The following is a 16,881-nucleotide window of genomic DNA, read 5'->3' on the forward strand; positions in this document are numbered from 1 at the left end:
ATTTTAATGAAATATCCCATAATGGGGTTTACAGTCACATTATAGTAGGCCGCCCTCTGCCGGTAGTAGTTGTTGCCGTCCGACCCGGAAGCAGTCCAGCGAGGCAGGAAGGTGAACACGTGGGGAACGGCAGCGATCTGCGCTCTCAATAATCCGCAAAATTAAAACCAGGTAAATATGTTTTGATTCAGAGCAGTGTCGTCTTTCCGTCATATTATTCTTGTTAAATGAAGCCCGAATAAACCGTAACGGATAGCCAGTCTTCTTGTGAATTGACTGCCAGTTTATTCCTATATCCGTGACACGTTCACACAATATGAATCCTACAGAGCTGCTGAAACAGCAATCCTATGGCAATTATTACATTTGTCTCCCTTTGCTGAATGTGCCACAAGCAATTGCGGGTCCGTGAGTTATTATTTAAGTCCTCAAGCGACAACGCCAGTGCGATCTTATCATTCGTAAAGTCAATGATTGCCATTCAGAATACGTTGAAACCTGCGAGACATTCATTATTCATGTAAATTATATTGTGCACTACATCCTAGATGTGTATTTGGTTACTTCATGCTGTTGTCATAACATGTGACTCACTTGAAATGAACAGAAACAAACTTTGCAATTGTAGCACACGCACTACACCAGGCGCACAGTGTAAGGGCTTGTCTGCAGGTAATTAGGTCACAGAGGTCACAGGGACTGCTCTGGACCTGTATTTGAAACATATGTCATAGTGCCGTGCATTTTATTGTGTAGTTTTGGTTGTTTTATTGTGTTATTTATTTCCCAAGTGTTTACACTGTGTTATTTATCCTGCAGTGTTTAATTAACCATGGGCAAATCCAAGCAAATTGGGAATCACAAGAGCGATAAGAAAAAGAACATTGCAAAGCAGTGGAAGACCAAACGCCGGACGAAGGATCTGGACCAGATCCACAATGACATGAAGGCGGGGAACATGGAGAAACTGCTGCACCAGGAGGTGGATCACGACGTCACGGGGAGCGCCCAGAATTACTGCCTGCACTGCGCGTGAGTGTGTTCACCTCTAGGACATCCCGCCTCAGCCACATCGGGTGGGTTGTCTGCCTCACTTCAGCTCTCTTGTGTTTACTATTAAAGCAGGAGAGCACAACCCAATCCAGCCCCTCCAGGTCTCCCAGCCTCCCCATGTTATCTGACATGTACTGATGATGCGGCATCCTGGAGAACCAGCAGGAGCCTGTTTTGAGTTTGATTTTGATTGGCACTGTCAGGCTTCCCCGTGTGATCGCACAGTCACTGGCATGGCCATAATTGTCAAATCTGTGTCTTCTGATTGGTGCCAATTGGTTCACATTGTAATTTTGGGACTGGTGAAAGCTTCATGTGTTTTTTTTCCTGGGTGTCCCCTATTCAGTATAGTTTCATAGTTTCTGAACCAATCTTTTCCAGAGCAAAATGCTGAGAGTGCAGCACTTGTATTTTGTTATAACCATCTTCCATACATTGCTGGCTATCTTGATCTAATTCAGTTTTTGTTTTTGTTTTACAGGCGTTACTTTGTTGACTTGAAGACCTTGAAAGACCACTTTAAGACCAAAATCCATAAAAGGAGGTAAAAATAAAAGAATAAACATAATTAATCTGTTTTTGACAGATGCTACAATACATGCTTTTCTTTTCCATTTTTGTGTGTTTCTGTCTGATCTAGGGGTTTCATCAGTGTTTTTCATTCTACCCCAGTGCTTCCTGTAAAAGCATTGGAGGTGCTCAGTTGACTCAACACAGTGCTGAGGAATTGAAGCTGCACCTTGTAGCATTAACTGTCCTCACCTGGCTGTATGAAGTGAACCTCCATACTGTGATTCAAATAAAGATATCTGTCACCAGTTCTAAACGGGCCACATGGCTTTATAAATGAATTGCTGCCCATAGAACTCATCCAGGCACTGCCTTGATTATTTGATGTTTTTGCACCTGAGTGCCATTAACTGCATTTTGTAAAGAACCGCCATGATTGTGCTCCAACATGTTCATGATTTCGTGGCATTAACTGAGTTGTGTTTGAACTGATGTCTTTGCCCTACTTTGATGGTAATCTGATTACATGGGTCGCAGAGTTTTGCCTTGGAGATCAGCTGAGTAACCCTTTGTCAGAAATTGAAAAGGCATTTTAATCCTGTCCTTGTCATCTGTAAAAGCACCCTGGGACAACTTATTGTGAAGGGGCCCTATATCATCTACAAACGGACTGATTGAGTTCTGTGGAGGCTGGCCGGGCTGTTGTGACGGTGTCCTGTGTTCTCTCTCGCAGGCTGAAGCAGCTGAGGGAGGAGCCGTACACCCAAGAGGAGGCAGAGAGAGCGGCGGGGATGGGTTCCTACATCCCACACAAAGCCGTGGAAGTTCAAACGCAGCCTGTGGTCGAGGACATGAACTGAGCACGGACAGCTTGGCCAACTCTCCGCAGATTACGTCTCGCCCCACAAGAATTAGACTCCCCGACTCTCACTCTGAGACGTGCCCCCTGTTTAACTGTGCAGGGGGTCCTGTTGATAGATTTTAAGACGCATTAGTACATGTAAAGATCTGAGTAAATGATGAGATCTGAGTGCAGTGTTTGTCCTGCAGTGTGGGGGTGCATGAACAGAGGTTCCCCAGCCCTGTTGTGCATTCAAGCTCTCGTGAAATTGCTGGATTGCATCTTTTGGACCGTTACGGGGTTGATTCCCAGACCAGCCCTCATGGACTCAGTACCTTTTAAACCTGCCATACGATTTGTATGTAGATGTGCGGGCAGAATATATTTTCTCTTAAAATCTAATTTTTGGTATTTATTTCCACTCTGGGTTCTACCATTGAAATTGCATGTCTGGACCCCGACTCTGAAACCGGGGTCATGTATTAAAGAGGTTTAAGATCTTAAATGTCTTTGATTCTTGACAGAGATTGGAAGTGCCTGGCTCAGATGATAAGTGCCTGGGTGTTTGTAGATACTGTGCCCTTGTTAGGAGCTACACATAAAAACATCCTGTATCTTGTACAATATATTAAAAGAAAAGCTGCTGGATGTGACCTATGGTCAAATTGAATGTATTAGGTGGTCTCTGATTTGCTGGATTTAAGCATAAGAAATTCTCAAATACAAATTGTGAGTTTTTGGTAGCAATAAAATAAAAATTGGTCAGTTTATGTGCTGAGAATTTGTAGTGTTTTGAATATGACAATTATTCACTATATATATGTGTGTTTAAAAATAATTCAATATTGTTTGTCTTCTACAAAGCAGTAAATTAGCTAGTCATTTAAAATAAGATAATTCATTTTTCAAGAAGAACCCCAGTTCTCCTTAAGTGATCTCTTAGGTGATAACTGATCAATAAAACATTCCTTTCAGACATTTTGGGTGGTTTAACACAATTTAATAATGTGTACCAGCAAGATGTTGGACTTTGTTCTGATCTGGCATAAATCACTTAATTCTAAATATTTTGCTGTCGGTGGTTTAACTGAATTAAAAACTAGATTGATAAATGTGTTTTACATGCAAAGTATTATTTAAAATTACACCATAGACTAAAATGCAAGCTCTAAAGCAGTTTTAAAAACAGGGCAAGTGAAGGTAACTGTTTGCAGAGATGGCAGTCCTGCCCCAGTGTCGCGTTTCCTACGGCCTGCGGGAACTACGTCAAGCGGGCAGGAATGGGAGCGCTGGCCCTTTAAGAAACGGCATTATGGCCCCGACTGCCTTCCCGTCCCTGGGGGGCTCTGTAGGGGGAGCGGGGTGGGTCGAGCACACAGTCAACTCCGTGCAACAGAGCCGAGCAGCCCAGCAGCATCACTAGTCCAGGGCATGCCCGCCGTGCTGCCGGCGCACAGGATATAGAGGATGGCCTCGGACGAGAGGAACAGAAACCGCACCGAGGAGGAGGAGGAGGGGGCCGCGGCCGCTGAGCAGCATGTGGGGGGCTCGGCAGAGAGAGCAGCGGTGCGGCCGCAGAAGCCCCCCGGCTCCGGCCTCTCCAGATTACTGCCCAAAGTACTGCTGCTGTTGGCCGTCCCGCTCGCCGCATGGGGCGTCCGATATTACCGGGACGCGCAGCTCCTCGAACGGCAGGTACGTGCGGGGCAGGGTGTCCCAGTGTCCGCATGACACGCAGCCGCGACAGGCTCGTTTTGTAGCCGTGCTGCCCGTGTTGATGCTGCTTGAACCCCGACATGCATTAGAACAAACTGCTCACGTCTTTGTAGCGCAGATTGCAGCAGTTCTGCGCAGATCTGCAGAATCCCGGCGCTCCCGTTGGCGGAGCTGCGGACATCTGCGGCACACGGACGCTAACTGCATCGAACTGTGCGTCCAAGTTACACACAGCGGGTGGAGGATATTTATGAGCTGTATGGAAAAGGATGTAAAGTCACAATTGTGTAAAATGTGCACGTCCGAGTTTCTGTTCGTTTTAGTATTCGAGATAGTGCCCCACGCCACACGCATTGTTCTTTTTAGGGCTTCACACATCTACTGCACATTCTTCGGAAAGCTCAGTTTGGGACAACAGCTCAGTCTCCAAGGTGCCAGACTGCCTGTCCATATATGGCGGCTGCTCTCCCATGCACAGATGTTGGCGCCTCAGCCAGATGTTTCCCAGCCAGGCTTTGTGTGTTACGTTCTGTTACGCACGTCCAGGTTCTCGATGTTCATGCCAGTGTTCTAGACTGGCTGTTTGAACAGTGAACGGTACAATTGTTTTCTCAGTATTAATAATCTATATATAAATGTCTGTAAAATTAATTACGTGTATCATTGTGAGGCAGCCACACTGCCTACATCTCCCTAAATCTGTGAGTATAATGGCTGAGAATGATGTGGGTGTACGAGACTTTTTCCTAGACTATTTTGAAGAACATTATACATTCAAGATGTTCAGAGACATTACATCTCCCTGGAATACCTAATAAATCACAAACTTGGCAAATCCTCAAATAAAAAACAAACAAATTTACAACTAAGGTGCTGTTGCTTTCCAGGCGGTTTCTGAGTAATATGGTCTAGTTTAGTCTAGTCTAATTTATTTTAAATTGCTTAGTGTCTCTATGGGCTAATTTCTCTACCAAGTGATGGAACCGATGGAATCCATTATTTTAGTGGGATTGATGCTTTGTGCGTTTCAGATGCACCCTCACTGGTTTAATTGGGCTCAGAGCAACCTGCCCTCCCTCTATCTCTCGCTTTCTCATGTCTCCATAAATGGCAGCCGGGGGTCTCTGTCCACTGCTATCTGTGTCATAGCCCAGATTAAAATCGTTGGCTTGGAAACTGGCAGCAGCTGAGGCGTGAGAAATGTAAAGCCAGGCGCGCTGAAAGGGCCTCTGTTGTTTGTCAGGAGGCCGGCCTGCACTCACTGGGCCACGAGGGGTTCTTCCTCTTCTCCTCCCTGGACACGGACCGCGACCTCTTCCTCAGCCCAGAGGAGTTCAAGCCCATCGTGGAGAAACTCACAGGTAGGCCAGCAAAAGGACGCCTCGGCACTCCTTGTTTCATCCCAGTAAAGGCCGGTCCCAGTCTGTCTTGAGTTCCCAAAGCTGGGATAGAGGCATCTGTTAAATACCTTTTAATGATAATGAGAAGAATAATAACGTGCATACGGACTTCAACGTCTTTTTAAAACAAACGCACAATTAAAAAAAATTGAGCCCTGTCTAATCTGAGGCCCAAGCTTTGAGAGTCTCTTCCCTTTCAGGCTGATCACAAAGTAACCACAACCCTGTGTCCTCCAGGAATCTCCCCTCCCTCAGAGTTTGAAGAGGAGTTCAGTCCGGACCCCAACGCGGAGACGCTGACGCTGGAGGCCAGGTTCCAGCCCTTGCTGATGGACAGCATGACTAAGAGCAAAGATGGCTTCCTGGGGGTGAGGAGAGGAGCTTCTTTATTTTGTGTTCCTCTGATAGGAGAGATGGGCTGATCCTGCTTTTAACAGTCTGAGTAACAAGGGGCCATAAAACCTGTAGCCAGCAGGTTAGTGCAGCATGCAGACATGCTATCAGGGTGTTGTAAAATGTCTGGAATCCTGCAGTCTGTGCACACGACCAGATGTTCAAGTACTCTGTTCTCCAGATGTTTGCCATGCTTCGTCTAACCAGCCTGTGAGTATGAATCTGATCAGCTCAAGCCCTCAAGGCCTACTCCATTTAAAAGAGACATCACTAACAACATCTTTTAGATTTCCCTGGCACATTGGCCATTGGAGCTTTGCCACTTTCTGCATGGGTTTACTGCGGGCTGACTGTAGTTTCCTATGGTTTTGACATGCCTACACTCTGCTTTACTACACTCAACCACGAATAAACCATGGTCCACCAAAATATTTGTTGTGGTATAGGTCTGTATTCCCATGGTCCAGTGTAGTAAAAATAGTGAAAGCATGTTGAACTCCATAGAAAAACCACTGTAATCTATGATTAAACCACACTAATACCATGTTAAAAGAGTAAAAATAAATGCTATGACACCGTTAGTGTCGGCCTCCAGACTTTTAACTGCTCTTACATAAAATGTCGAGGGCACTATGTGTTTAGATTGTATCCATTGATACGAATAAGCCTGAATGCCCTGTTTGCTCCCAGGTCAGCCACCGCTCTCTGAACGGCCTGCGATCCTGGACTGCCCCCGCCATCTCGTCCGCAGTCTACTCCGCCAGCCAGTTCAGAGCCTTCCTGCCCCCCAAGAACAAGCTGGACATTGGGGACCCCTGGTGGATCATTCCCAGCGAGCTGAACATCTTCACCGGCTACCTGTCCAACAACCGCTACCACCCTCCTCCTCCCAGGGGCAAAGAGGTTACACCTGCCGACCCGTCTCCGCTTTCTTATTGTCAGGCGTGTGAAGGATCATCTCACACAAGGGTGCAGGGTTTTCAGTGCCAAGAGTTTGACAGATGTTAATGTAAACTTTATCAACAGCCACGTATTTCTCACACACGTAGTCACTTCATTTTCTGATTATTTTGTGAACCTTATAATAACTATGGACATAGTCAGCATATAAACATTTAAACCCTTAATAATGACATTTTAAGATGTGGAAAGAGAAGGAGAATAAAGGAAAACAAACAACACTTAACCGCAGTCATTGGACTCACCAATGAAGAGTCTCGCCATCACGTCTGAAGTACAGTTCTGCTGGTGCACAGATACTACAATTATTTTTAACCCCCAATGAAACATTACTTGTATTAAGTTTTCAGTTGTAGCATTAGGACTCAAACGCAACAGTCACGTGGTTCCTATATGAAAATATCCACTTTGTTTTCTTCTCTGGCGTTAACTGAAACTAAGTCTGCCACACGGCATATTAAACAGTTAAACATTGAGCATTATTGAAAACAACTCCTCCTGATAACTAAAAAAGACACATGAATGGCTGCAAATTACACTAAGCAAATACACATTTCTCAGTATTGAACCAAAATGCAACATGGGTATTTAATTTCAGTCTACATATTTCAAATTCCCTTTCAAGAAGAGCAATGTGTCCACGCTTTGCCAGTTTTCCAGTTTAATTTTTTTTCTGAAAATGGAATTGATAAGCATTACACAGACACTCCTCCAACCATGATTGGGGTTTTTCCTGCTCATGGTGATCGAATTGAAAGGTATTGCGCAAACATGCAACTACAGTTTTATTACAAAAACAACTATATACAGCTCTGGGAAAAATTTTGACCACTTAACATTGATTTCTGAACTTGGAGTGGTCTCTTAATTTTTTCCAGGGCTCTATATATATATATATATATATATATATATATATATATATATATATACACACACACTCACCTAAAGGATTATTAGTGACACCTGTTCAATTTCTCATTAATGCAATTATCTAACCAACCAATCACATGGCAGTTGCTTCAATGCATTTAGGGGTGTGGTCCTGGTCAAGACAATCTCCTGAACTCCAAACTGAATGTCTGAATGGGAGAGAAAGGTGATTTAAGCAATTTTGAGCGTGGCATGGTTGTTGGTGCCAGACGGGCCGGTCTGAGTATTTCACAATCTGCTCAGTTACTGGGATTTTCACGCACAACCATTTCTAGGGTTTTCAAAGAATGGTGTGAAAAGGGAAAAACATCCAGTATGCGGCAGTCCTGTGGGCGAAAATGCCTTTTGATGCTAGAGCTCAGAGGAGAATGGGCCGACTGATTCAAGCTGATAGAAGAGCAACTTTGACTGAAATAACCACTCGTTACAACCGAGGTATGCAGCAAAGCATTTGTGAAGCCACAACACGTACAACCTTGAGGCGGATGGGCTACAACAGCAGAAGACCCCACCGGGTACCACTCATCTCCACTACAAACAGGAAAAAGAGGCTACAATTTGCACAAGCTCACCAAAATTGGACAGTTGAAGACTGGAAAAATGTTGCCTGGTCTGATGAGTCTCGATTTCTGTTGAGAAATTCAGATGGTAGAGTCAGAATTTGGTGTAAACAGAATGAGAACATGGATCCATCATGCCTTGTTACCACTGTGCAGGCTGGTGGTGGTGGTGTAATGGTGTGGGGGATGTTTTCTTGGCACACTTTAGGCCCCTTAGTGCCAATTGGGCATCGTTTAAATGCCACGGCCTACCTGAGCATTGTTTCTGACCATGTCCATCCCTTTATGACCACCATGTACCCATCCTCTGATGGCTACTTCCAGAAGGATAATGCACCATGTCACAAAGATTGAATCATTTCAAATTGGTTTCTTGAACATGACAATGAGTTCACTGTACTAAACTGGCCCCCACAGTCACCAGATCTCAACCCAATAGAGCATCTTTGGGATGTGGTGGAACGGGAGCTTCGTGCCCTGGATGTGCATCCCACAAATCTCCATCAACTGCAAGATGCTATCCTATCAATATGGGCCAACATTTCTAAAGAATGCTTTCAGCACCTTGTTGAATCAATGCCACGTAGAATTAAGGCAGTTCTGAAGGCGAAAGGGGGTCAAACACAGTATTAGTATGGTGTTCCTAATAATCCTTTAGGTGAGTGTATATATATATATATATATATATATATATATATATGTGCGTTCTTAATATAAAGACAATCCTGTGTAAATGACATATAAAAAAAACTGATCAAATAATATATGGTTGAACGTTTAGATTATATAGAAACCATTTCACTACCTCTTTGAAGTTTAAACATTTAAAATGCCCGTCCTTAGGATTTTCTTTAAGAAAAATCTATTTTCTTTCTTCTCTTTCAGTAAATAGTAAAATAACTATGACTGTCACTACCCTTGCAGATCAATGTTAATTTTAATCTGCCTTTAGGGCAAGAAATGCCACATCAATGTTCTGAGGAAATGGACATTTCTTTTGGCTTTGTATCGAGTAGAACATGTAACAGGAATGGAAAACCATCTGTGGCTTAGCGACACGGGAAACCACAGCACTGGCGCTCAGCCCCACATTCGGAAACATCTGGACACACCGATATAGATCCAGATGAAAGGCATCTCTAAGACGTTTCTACCAGAGCTCAAATGATATATTCTTCTTGGAATCCTGATTTTAATTGCCACAAAAAGTTCAAGATGAGGCTGTGGGTTTCATTTTTAAAAGTCTGAATTAAATCAAATTGGCTTGAAAAAAATAAAGCCTCTGCTTCTTGTCGTCCAATGGGACCCAGCCATCAAGAACTGAGTGTAATTTACAATTGGCTGGTGGGTCAAAGTTTGAGTTTAGTCCAAGGCCGTGGTTTAAAACTAATATCTAAATGAGGAAGATGGGCTGGGCTTCATGAAAGAAAAATAGTTTTGTGGAAACTGAAGTTATACCAATTCTGCATTCTCTACAGAATTCATAGTAGGTGATAACGGACAAACAATGTTGTCCACTTAAGTATTAAACACAATGGTCAACATGGTTTTCATATAATGAGGTAAAACTAAAAGACAGACAGGTATTTTTTATCCTTACAGGTTCGCAACAAAGTTAACTCACAAATTTTTATATTAGGCAAAAATACAAACATTTATTATATTTGCTCTATATTTTACTATACTATAATATTTTTGTCTTACTATTGCAATCTATTATACTATTACTATTATAATCAGTCAGTTGGCAAATGCATATTTAATATAATGTACTAAAGTATGGATTGAATACAGTATCCCCCCCATGTTGTTCCCCATGTTAAGCTGGTTCCCTGCATGTCACTTTCGGTGCTGTGATGCGCAGTGTGGCTCCTATCCTTACCTCGCTGCTGCGCTTGTTGTCATTGCAGGTGATCATTCAAAGCCTGCTCAGCATGTTCCACCCCCGCCCCTTCATCAAGACCCGCTTCGCCGCCCAGGGTGCAGTAGCCTGCATCCGCGCTGCCAGCGACTTCTACTACGACATCGCATTCAGGTCAGTACTGCCGGGACGCGACCCCCTGGGGCTGGGCCATGCTCTGGTTGCGAAGAGCCACAGTGAGACAGTTAGTGAAACCAAGACCAGGGATAAAAAAAAGCAGTGGTTTCAGAATACTTTGTGGTTAAGGATTGAAAATGGGGACTGCTCTACACATGGAGGTAATGGGAGAGACATATCTTGGAAGCACTGTGGGATCCTTCAATAGATTGTTTTAAGACAAAGAAAGTGATAAACCGAAGCAGACATTAAACTGCACCTGGAGGAAGGTTTACTGTTAATTTGCACAGTAGTTGGGCACTTTTACCATTGGTTTACCATTCGTAATGTGCCTCGCCCTGCATTCTCCATGATTCACTTTGCTTCCTTATACTATAAAGGGAGCTTCTCACTACACAGTGCTTGGTCCTTAAGTGGTGAATAAGACCTTGTCGTCACGTGTGCCTCTCTCTTCAGGATCCATGCCGAGTTCCAGCTGAACGAGGTACCAGATTTCCCCTTCTGGTTCACCCCGGGTCAGTTTACCGGGAATATCGTCCTGGCCAAGGACTCATCGCACGTCCGGGAGTTTCATCTCTATGTCCCCAACGACAGGTCTGTACTGGATCGCACTGCCTTCCCAGCAGGAACCTAAACTCCTTCAGAACACACCTGAGATACATTATCTGGTCCACACGCATTGCAGCCTCTTCAGATTAAAAATGGTGGTGATTTTTGTGTATGACAGATTAACATTATCACAAACTGCAGCATCATAGCTCTCGGTAAGGACAGAAAGGATGTAAATTAAAGAAGTGATTGATGCTTTGGTTGTTTGATAGATCGATTGACTGTGATCTTGTTCCACCCTGTGTTGTTCTCTCCTCTCTGCCCCCAGGTCGTTGAATGTGGACATGGAGTGGCTTTACGGAGCCAGCGAGAGCAGTAACATGGAGGTGGACATCGGCTTCCTGCCTCAGGTAGAGGGCATCTGCATGGGCACGACTCAAATTATCATCAGGACCTTAAATTGGGGGGTGGAGTTTTGTTTTTCTCGCTACAGCATCTGTGTCTCTTGCAGATGGAGCTGGAAGCCATGGGGCCGTCCATCCCCTCCTTCGTCCATGACGAGAACGGCAACGTGATCGACAGCCGCAATGCCGGGGGGGAGCCGATCCAGTTTGTGTTTGAGGAAATCCACTGGCAGCAGGAGATCAGCTGGGAGGAGGCAGCTCGCAGGCTGGAGATCACCCTCTACCCCTTCAAGAAGGCAGGTCATTCGTGCAATTCGGTCAAATCTGCAACATGAATCTTGTCGGAAACACAAAGAAACGGACAGACGTCCACATTGCATGTAGAATCCTCAAGGGGTCAAGAAACTGGTTGGGCCGGGAGTGTAACCTAAGAAAGTGAACATTTGCCCCATCGTGCTCCTTTGGTGTCCATTAATAACTAAGTGACCCAAGGATCCTATCCAGTCTGTTTTTGAATGTTCCCAAATTGTCTCTTCAGCCACATCGCTGGGGAGTTTGTTCAGATTGTGATGCCTCTCTGTGTGAAGAAGTGTCTCCTGTTTTCTGTCTTGAATGCCTTGAAGCCCAATTTCCATTTGTGTCCCCGGGTCCGTGTGTCCCTGCTGATCTGGAAAAGCTCCTCTGGTTTGATGTGGTCGATGCCTTTCATGATTTTGAAGACTTGGATCAAGTCCCCACGTAGTCTCCTCTGTTCCAGGGTGAAAAGGTTCAGTTCCTCAGTCTCTCAGTAGGACATTCCCTTCAGACCTGGAATAAGTCTGGTTGCTCTCCTCTGAACTGCCTCTAGAGCAGCGATATCTTTCTTGAAGTGTGGAGCCCAGAACTGTCCACAGTATCCAGATGAGCTCTAACTAGTGCATTGTACAGTCTGAACATCACTGCCCTTGTTCTCAATTCTACACTTTTGACAATATACCCCAGCATTGTGTTTGCCTTTTTTATTGCTTCCCCACATTGTTTGGATGGAGAAAGTGAGGAGTCCACGTAGACTCCTAGGTCTTTCTCATGCGTTACTTCATCTAGTAACGTCAAGGTCAGGAGGAGACTGGGGTGCTGCCATCCACAGGATCAGTTTTCACCCGTTTCTGTTTGAGCTTTAGATCAGGGAAGAGGAGAAGAGGCTCACAGGTTCATCAGCTATGGTCGAGAAACCCAGTTTATCACACAGCAGATGTAGGTCAACCTGAGAAGAACGTGATAGAGACCTTCCTCTTTCACTGACGAGGAAATGCATGCCCTCTGTGTCCACAGGTGTCTTACCTTCCCTTTGCCGAGGCGTTTGACCGAGCCAAGGCTGAGAAGAAGCTGGTGCACTCCATCCTGCTGTGGGGGGCTCTGGACGATCAGTCCTGCTGAGGTGAGTTGGGGGAGGGGTGGATGGCGGGTGATGAAAATAAGATCAGAAGGGAAGGTAGATAGATTTTTTTTTTTATCTTCATTTTAAATGACGTGGTGGAATGTAGCCCAAACATGTAAGTTTTGACCGGATGTGGTGAGATCTGTATGTATCTATGTATGTATGTGTGCATTCGTATGGCGTTGTGATTGGAACACATTTGGCCAGCGTGTGATGAGGCGCTGTGATGCAGCCTGTCCTCCCCCTCCCGTCCTCTCCCCCCCGCAGGTTCAGGGCGGACTCTCCGGGAGACAGTCCTGGAAAGTTCGCCCGTTTTGGCTCTGCTCAACCAGAGCTTCGTCAGCAGCTGGTCTCTGGTCAAGGAGCTGGAGGAGCTGCAGGTGAGAGCGATGAGGCGTCTCCGGCCTCTCTAGTCCACAGCGTCGCCGGTGTGATCTGATCAGGGAGATGATATTCATACCTGGTACTGGGCCACAATACGTCATGATGGGTAAAACAGGATTATAAATGTGGCGAGGGAGAATGTGACCTGATCGTTTGAATGTTATTCCAACTGTTATGTTTACAACTGTATAGGGGGGTTAGATGGTTGGTGGAGCTGTGGATTTGGTTTACCTGCACTGCTTTCAAACTGGCGTGTGAACCAGACTAAAGTGCTGCCCCTGCTCTCGATGTTTACCGCGGCACACTACCTGATGCCTCCTGTGTTGTGTTTCTGCAGACTGACTCCCAGCGGCCTGATGTGGGCCAGCTGGCCAGCTTACACCTGGAGAAGTACAACTTCCCCGTGGAGATGATGGTCTGTCTGCCCAACGGCACTGTGGTGAGTTGGCTTCGCCGTGGAGCCTGGTGTCCCCAGGCCAGCTCTGGTGTGACTCCAGTCTCTGTGTTCATATTGACTGCCAGGCTGCACTTCTCTTGACATTCGAAACACCGGATACACACTGTGTTCAGCTGGCTGCCCAGGTCTTCAGTGCCCTGTGTCCGGAACGGCTGACTCTTTAACAACCCCACCCATATGATCAAGAGTCAAGGTCATCTGGGGATAGGAAGGAAGTGGGTGATTTTTACTGGTTTGTTGAATGTTCAGGACAAGCAGACTATAGGCCTATAGCCTACAGGTTATGTACGTTATAGGGGGAAAAAAAAAAACATTGAAATGCATCTCAATTTCAGGTTGTAACATAAACTGAAAAAGGGGGATGAATACTTCCTATAGCCACTGTATATATAATATGGATAGGCACGTTTATTAGATCAGAGGTGGAATAAAGAAGCTATAGAATAGATCAAAAAATAAATATGAAAAAGGAACAAGACGATGCCTTGAAACAATCAGAAGCTGTGCTGGTCAAAACATGGAAACACCTTGGGGAGGCCTCATCCAGCAGTACACTGGTGTGTGTGTGTTTTAAATGGTTTTGTAATTTTAGCTGGATTTCATTTAGGCGTTGAATGAAGATCATTCTGTGAGTGTTTGAAAGCTTGTCTGAGCTGGTTTTGTCCCTCTGCCCTGCAGGTCCACCACATCAATGCAAACTACTTCCTGGACGAGACGTCAATGAAGCCGGAGGAGCCCGAGGGGACCATGTTCAGCTTCACGGAGGGGTTCGAGGACCCCTCCACTGCCACCTACATCCGCTTCCTCAAGGAGGGAATGGAAAAGGCTAAAGAGTACCTTGAGCAGTAAAGAGAGACAGAGGAGAGCGAGAGAGGGACACGCACGCCACGGAGCCCATCGGTGTCTGACCTGATCGGCAAACGTTTACATGTAACACTGGGGGGTGCTGTTTCACATCTGGGCAGCTGTTTTTGCATTTTCTCCTTTTCTTCTCTGAAATCACTCCTCGGTTTAGCTGTGCACATGAAGGATCACAGACTTCTCTCACCGATGGCCTTCCTGGCTGGGGGTCTCTTCCTAAGCCGGGCTCTCCAATCCTCTCGCTGCTCAGTCTGTTCTCTATGCAAACTGAATGTGTGACACAAATCCAACCGTATACTGGAAGCAGGCTATTGTCAAGTAGCTGCCTTTTAAGTTTCTATTGGCGAGAAACACTTGTGCTGATGGATAGGTTGCAATAAGTGATTATAACCACTCTGTACATTTTATTATTCATTGCGAGGAACAGCTGTAGAGGGTTAATGTGAAAGAGTAAACCTAAAGACACGTTAGTTTGAAAATTCTGAATGTTAAATAATATTCTAAAAAATTTCTGTAAAATTTCAAACACAGCATTGGTTATAAGCACCTATAGTGGATTCCTGATCTTAACCATTTCCTTCGTAGCAGTTTAATAGGGATTGGGATTCAATCAAAAGTTTGACCCAGCTCTGAACAGAAAACTACAGACCTGTTCTCAGTGGTGACTTTATTTGTCAACCGCTTTATTAACCGCTGTCAGGTATAGGGTTGTAGTTTGCTCTTCACATGTAGGTCAGAGCTGAGATTTTATCCAGCCCTCTTGAACTGAAAACAGTCCCCAAATCGAAACCCAGCTTCTGAACTGAACCAGTGCACTGAAACACTTTGGCCGACGCGGTGATTTGATCTGTGTGTGTGCGCCGAGATGGGAGAGTAGGACAGCGTGTTTCCTCTCGAGAACGTCTCTAAACACACCGAGGGGGAGACACTCACAGCAATGGTGCAGAATTCAGGTATTTTCCTTGCAGTAGCTTGGTTTGGGCTGTTCTGTTTTTTTTTTGTCACTAGAGCAGTACTGTAGAGTTTCTGTTTACTCCTCCTGTTTACTCCTAGAAGGAAAGAAATAAGCCAACAATCCGTTATGCCAAAAAGCAGACTGCACTGCGTAAGAATATTGACCTCTTTTTTTATATCTATTGTGCTGAATTTTGTTTAATCTTCTCTTAACCTCGGTTGAGGTGTGCAATATGTTGAAGCTGGAAGGATGAGCTGTAGTTCTGGGTGTTTGTGCGTAGTACCACTGCCTGCCCACAGAGGGCAGAACATATCGGAGTGTTTTCCAGGTTGCAGCCATTTATGAAGGCCTGGTCTGAAAGCCTTCTGGGGGCTGGACAACGTCTGATGTCTTTGCTGTTGATTCTGGGAAGCAAATTCCCTGCTCTGCCCTTAGTGGAAGACAATGGTTTACGCTAAACACAACAGGTGCCCATAAACAGGCCGGTCCCGGGCACATGCTGAGGGGTTTCCGCCAAGTGATAGTCGCAGAGGTCTGATGGTTTCAGTTGGCGTGTCACCAAGCAGGTTCCTCTTGCGTGTAGCAGCTGTACTAACCGTTCAAAATGAGAATGGTGTTGAAACATTACCCGGGGTTACTTTTTGTTAAAATAGTTTTTGTAATAAGTCAATTGTAATGCAATAAAGAAGTCAGTTTTCTGCACCTTTTTTTGGCGTTTGACTTTCAACGCTGTAACAGCAGGAAGAGGACGCTCATGTTGGAGGTACCAGCAGGTAGGACTGAAGACAAGGAGAAAAAAAAAAATCTTTCTTGTGCTGTTCCAGTTTCCTCATCTCACGTTTAAGGTGTTGAGGGCTCCCTTAACACTATATAGGTAGAATTCTGGTGTGTGCCATTTACAACACCACAATATTCTATTTATAATCCCCCCTATATTCTGTTTACAAAACCAAACTATTCTGTTTACAAAACCACACTTCTATTTACACCCCCCAATGTTCTATTTTACAATGCCACGATATTCTATTTATAATACCACACTTCTACACATTATTTACGATATTCAGTCATACTGGCATTTAAAGTGTTGCATTCTTAATTTTGTAGTTTTACTTGAACCCTGTAGTTGAACCCTGCTGAAAGAGAAGAGAGATGCAGAGTTATAACTGGGAGTGGTGGAGCTGAGATAGTTTATCTTGTATTGAAAGCAGAAACAAAAGTGAGCATTCATTTGAGATCAAGAAAAAAAAAACACGCCCCGCATCATTAGTATCAGTAATAGGTTAGCAACTCCCAACACCAGTTCTTGAACACAAGCCTTTCCTCTTTCCACTTCAGAAATAGTGCTGAATAATATACAATAGTGTGGAAGCAGGAGAAGAGTCAATCAAAAGTCGTACACAGACCAGTAAAGGGTCTTCGAACAGTTCTGCTTTTAATAGCTTTATTATTC

The 16,881-nt window shown here is 44.8% G+C and overlaps 2 protein-coding genes across 2 annotated transcripts; both read left to right on the plus strand.

Moving 5' to 3' along the window:
- The first annotated feature begins 64 nt into the window (after nt 1-64).
- On the plus strand, nt 65-3,174 carry znf593 (zinc finger protein 593). Its single transcript, XM_066717628.1, has 4 exons — nt 65-171; nt 820-1,032; nt 1,535-1,597; nt 2,297-3,174. The coding sequence occupies exons 2-4, from the start codon at nt 833-835 to the stop codon at nt 2,421-2,423; spliced, it is 390 nt and encodes a 129-aa protein (XP_066573725.1). The 5' UTR covers nt 65-171; nt 820-832; the 3' UTR covers nt 2,424-3,174.
- Nucleotides 3,175-3,762: 588 nt separating this feature from the next.
- selenon (selenoprotein N) lies at nt 3,763-16,130 on the plus strand. The gene is made up of 12 exons (XM_066717627.1): nt 3,763-4,099; nt 5,364-5,481; nt 5,758-5,888; nt 6,604-6,816; nt 10,274-10,398; nt 10,858-10,995; nt 11,279-11,360; nt 11,462-11,650; nt 12,666-12,771; nt 13,039-13,151; nt 13,493-13,594; nt 14,291-16,130. The coding sequence occupies exons 1-12, from the start codon at nt 3,872-3,874 to the stop codon at nt 14,459-14,461; spliced, it is 1,716 nt and encodes a 571-aa protein (XP_066573724.1). The 5' UTR covers nt 3,763-3,871; the 3' UTR covers nt 14,462-16,130.
- The last annotated feature ends 751 nt before the right edge of the window (nt 16,131-16,881 follow it).

Source organism: Amia ocellicauda, chromosome 11 (assembly GCF_036373705.1).
Source record: "Amia ocellicauda isolate fAmiCal2 chromosome 11, fAmiCal2.hap1, whole genome shotgun sequence".
NCBI lineage: Eukaryota > Metazoa > Chordata > Actinopteri > Amiiformes > Amiidae > Amia > Amia ocellicauda.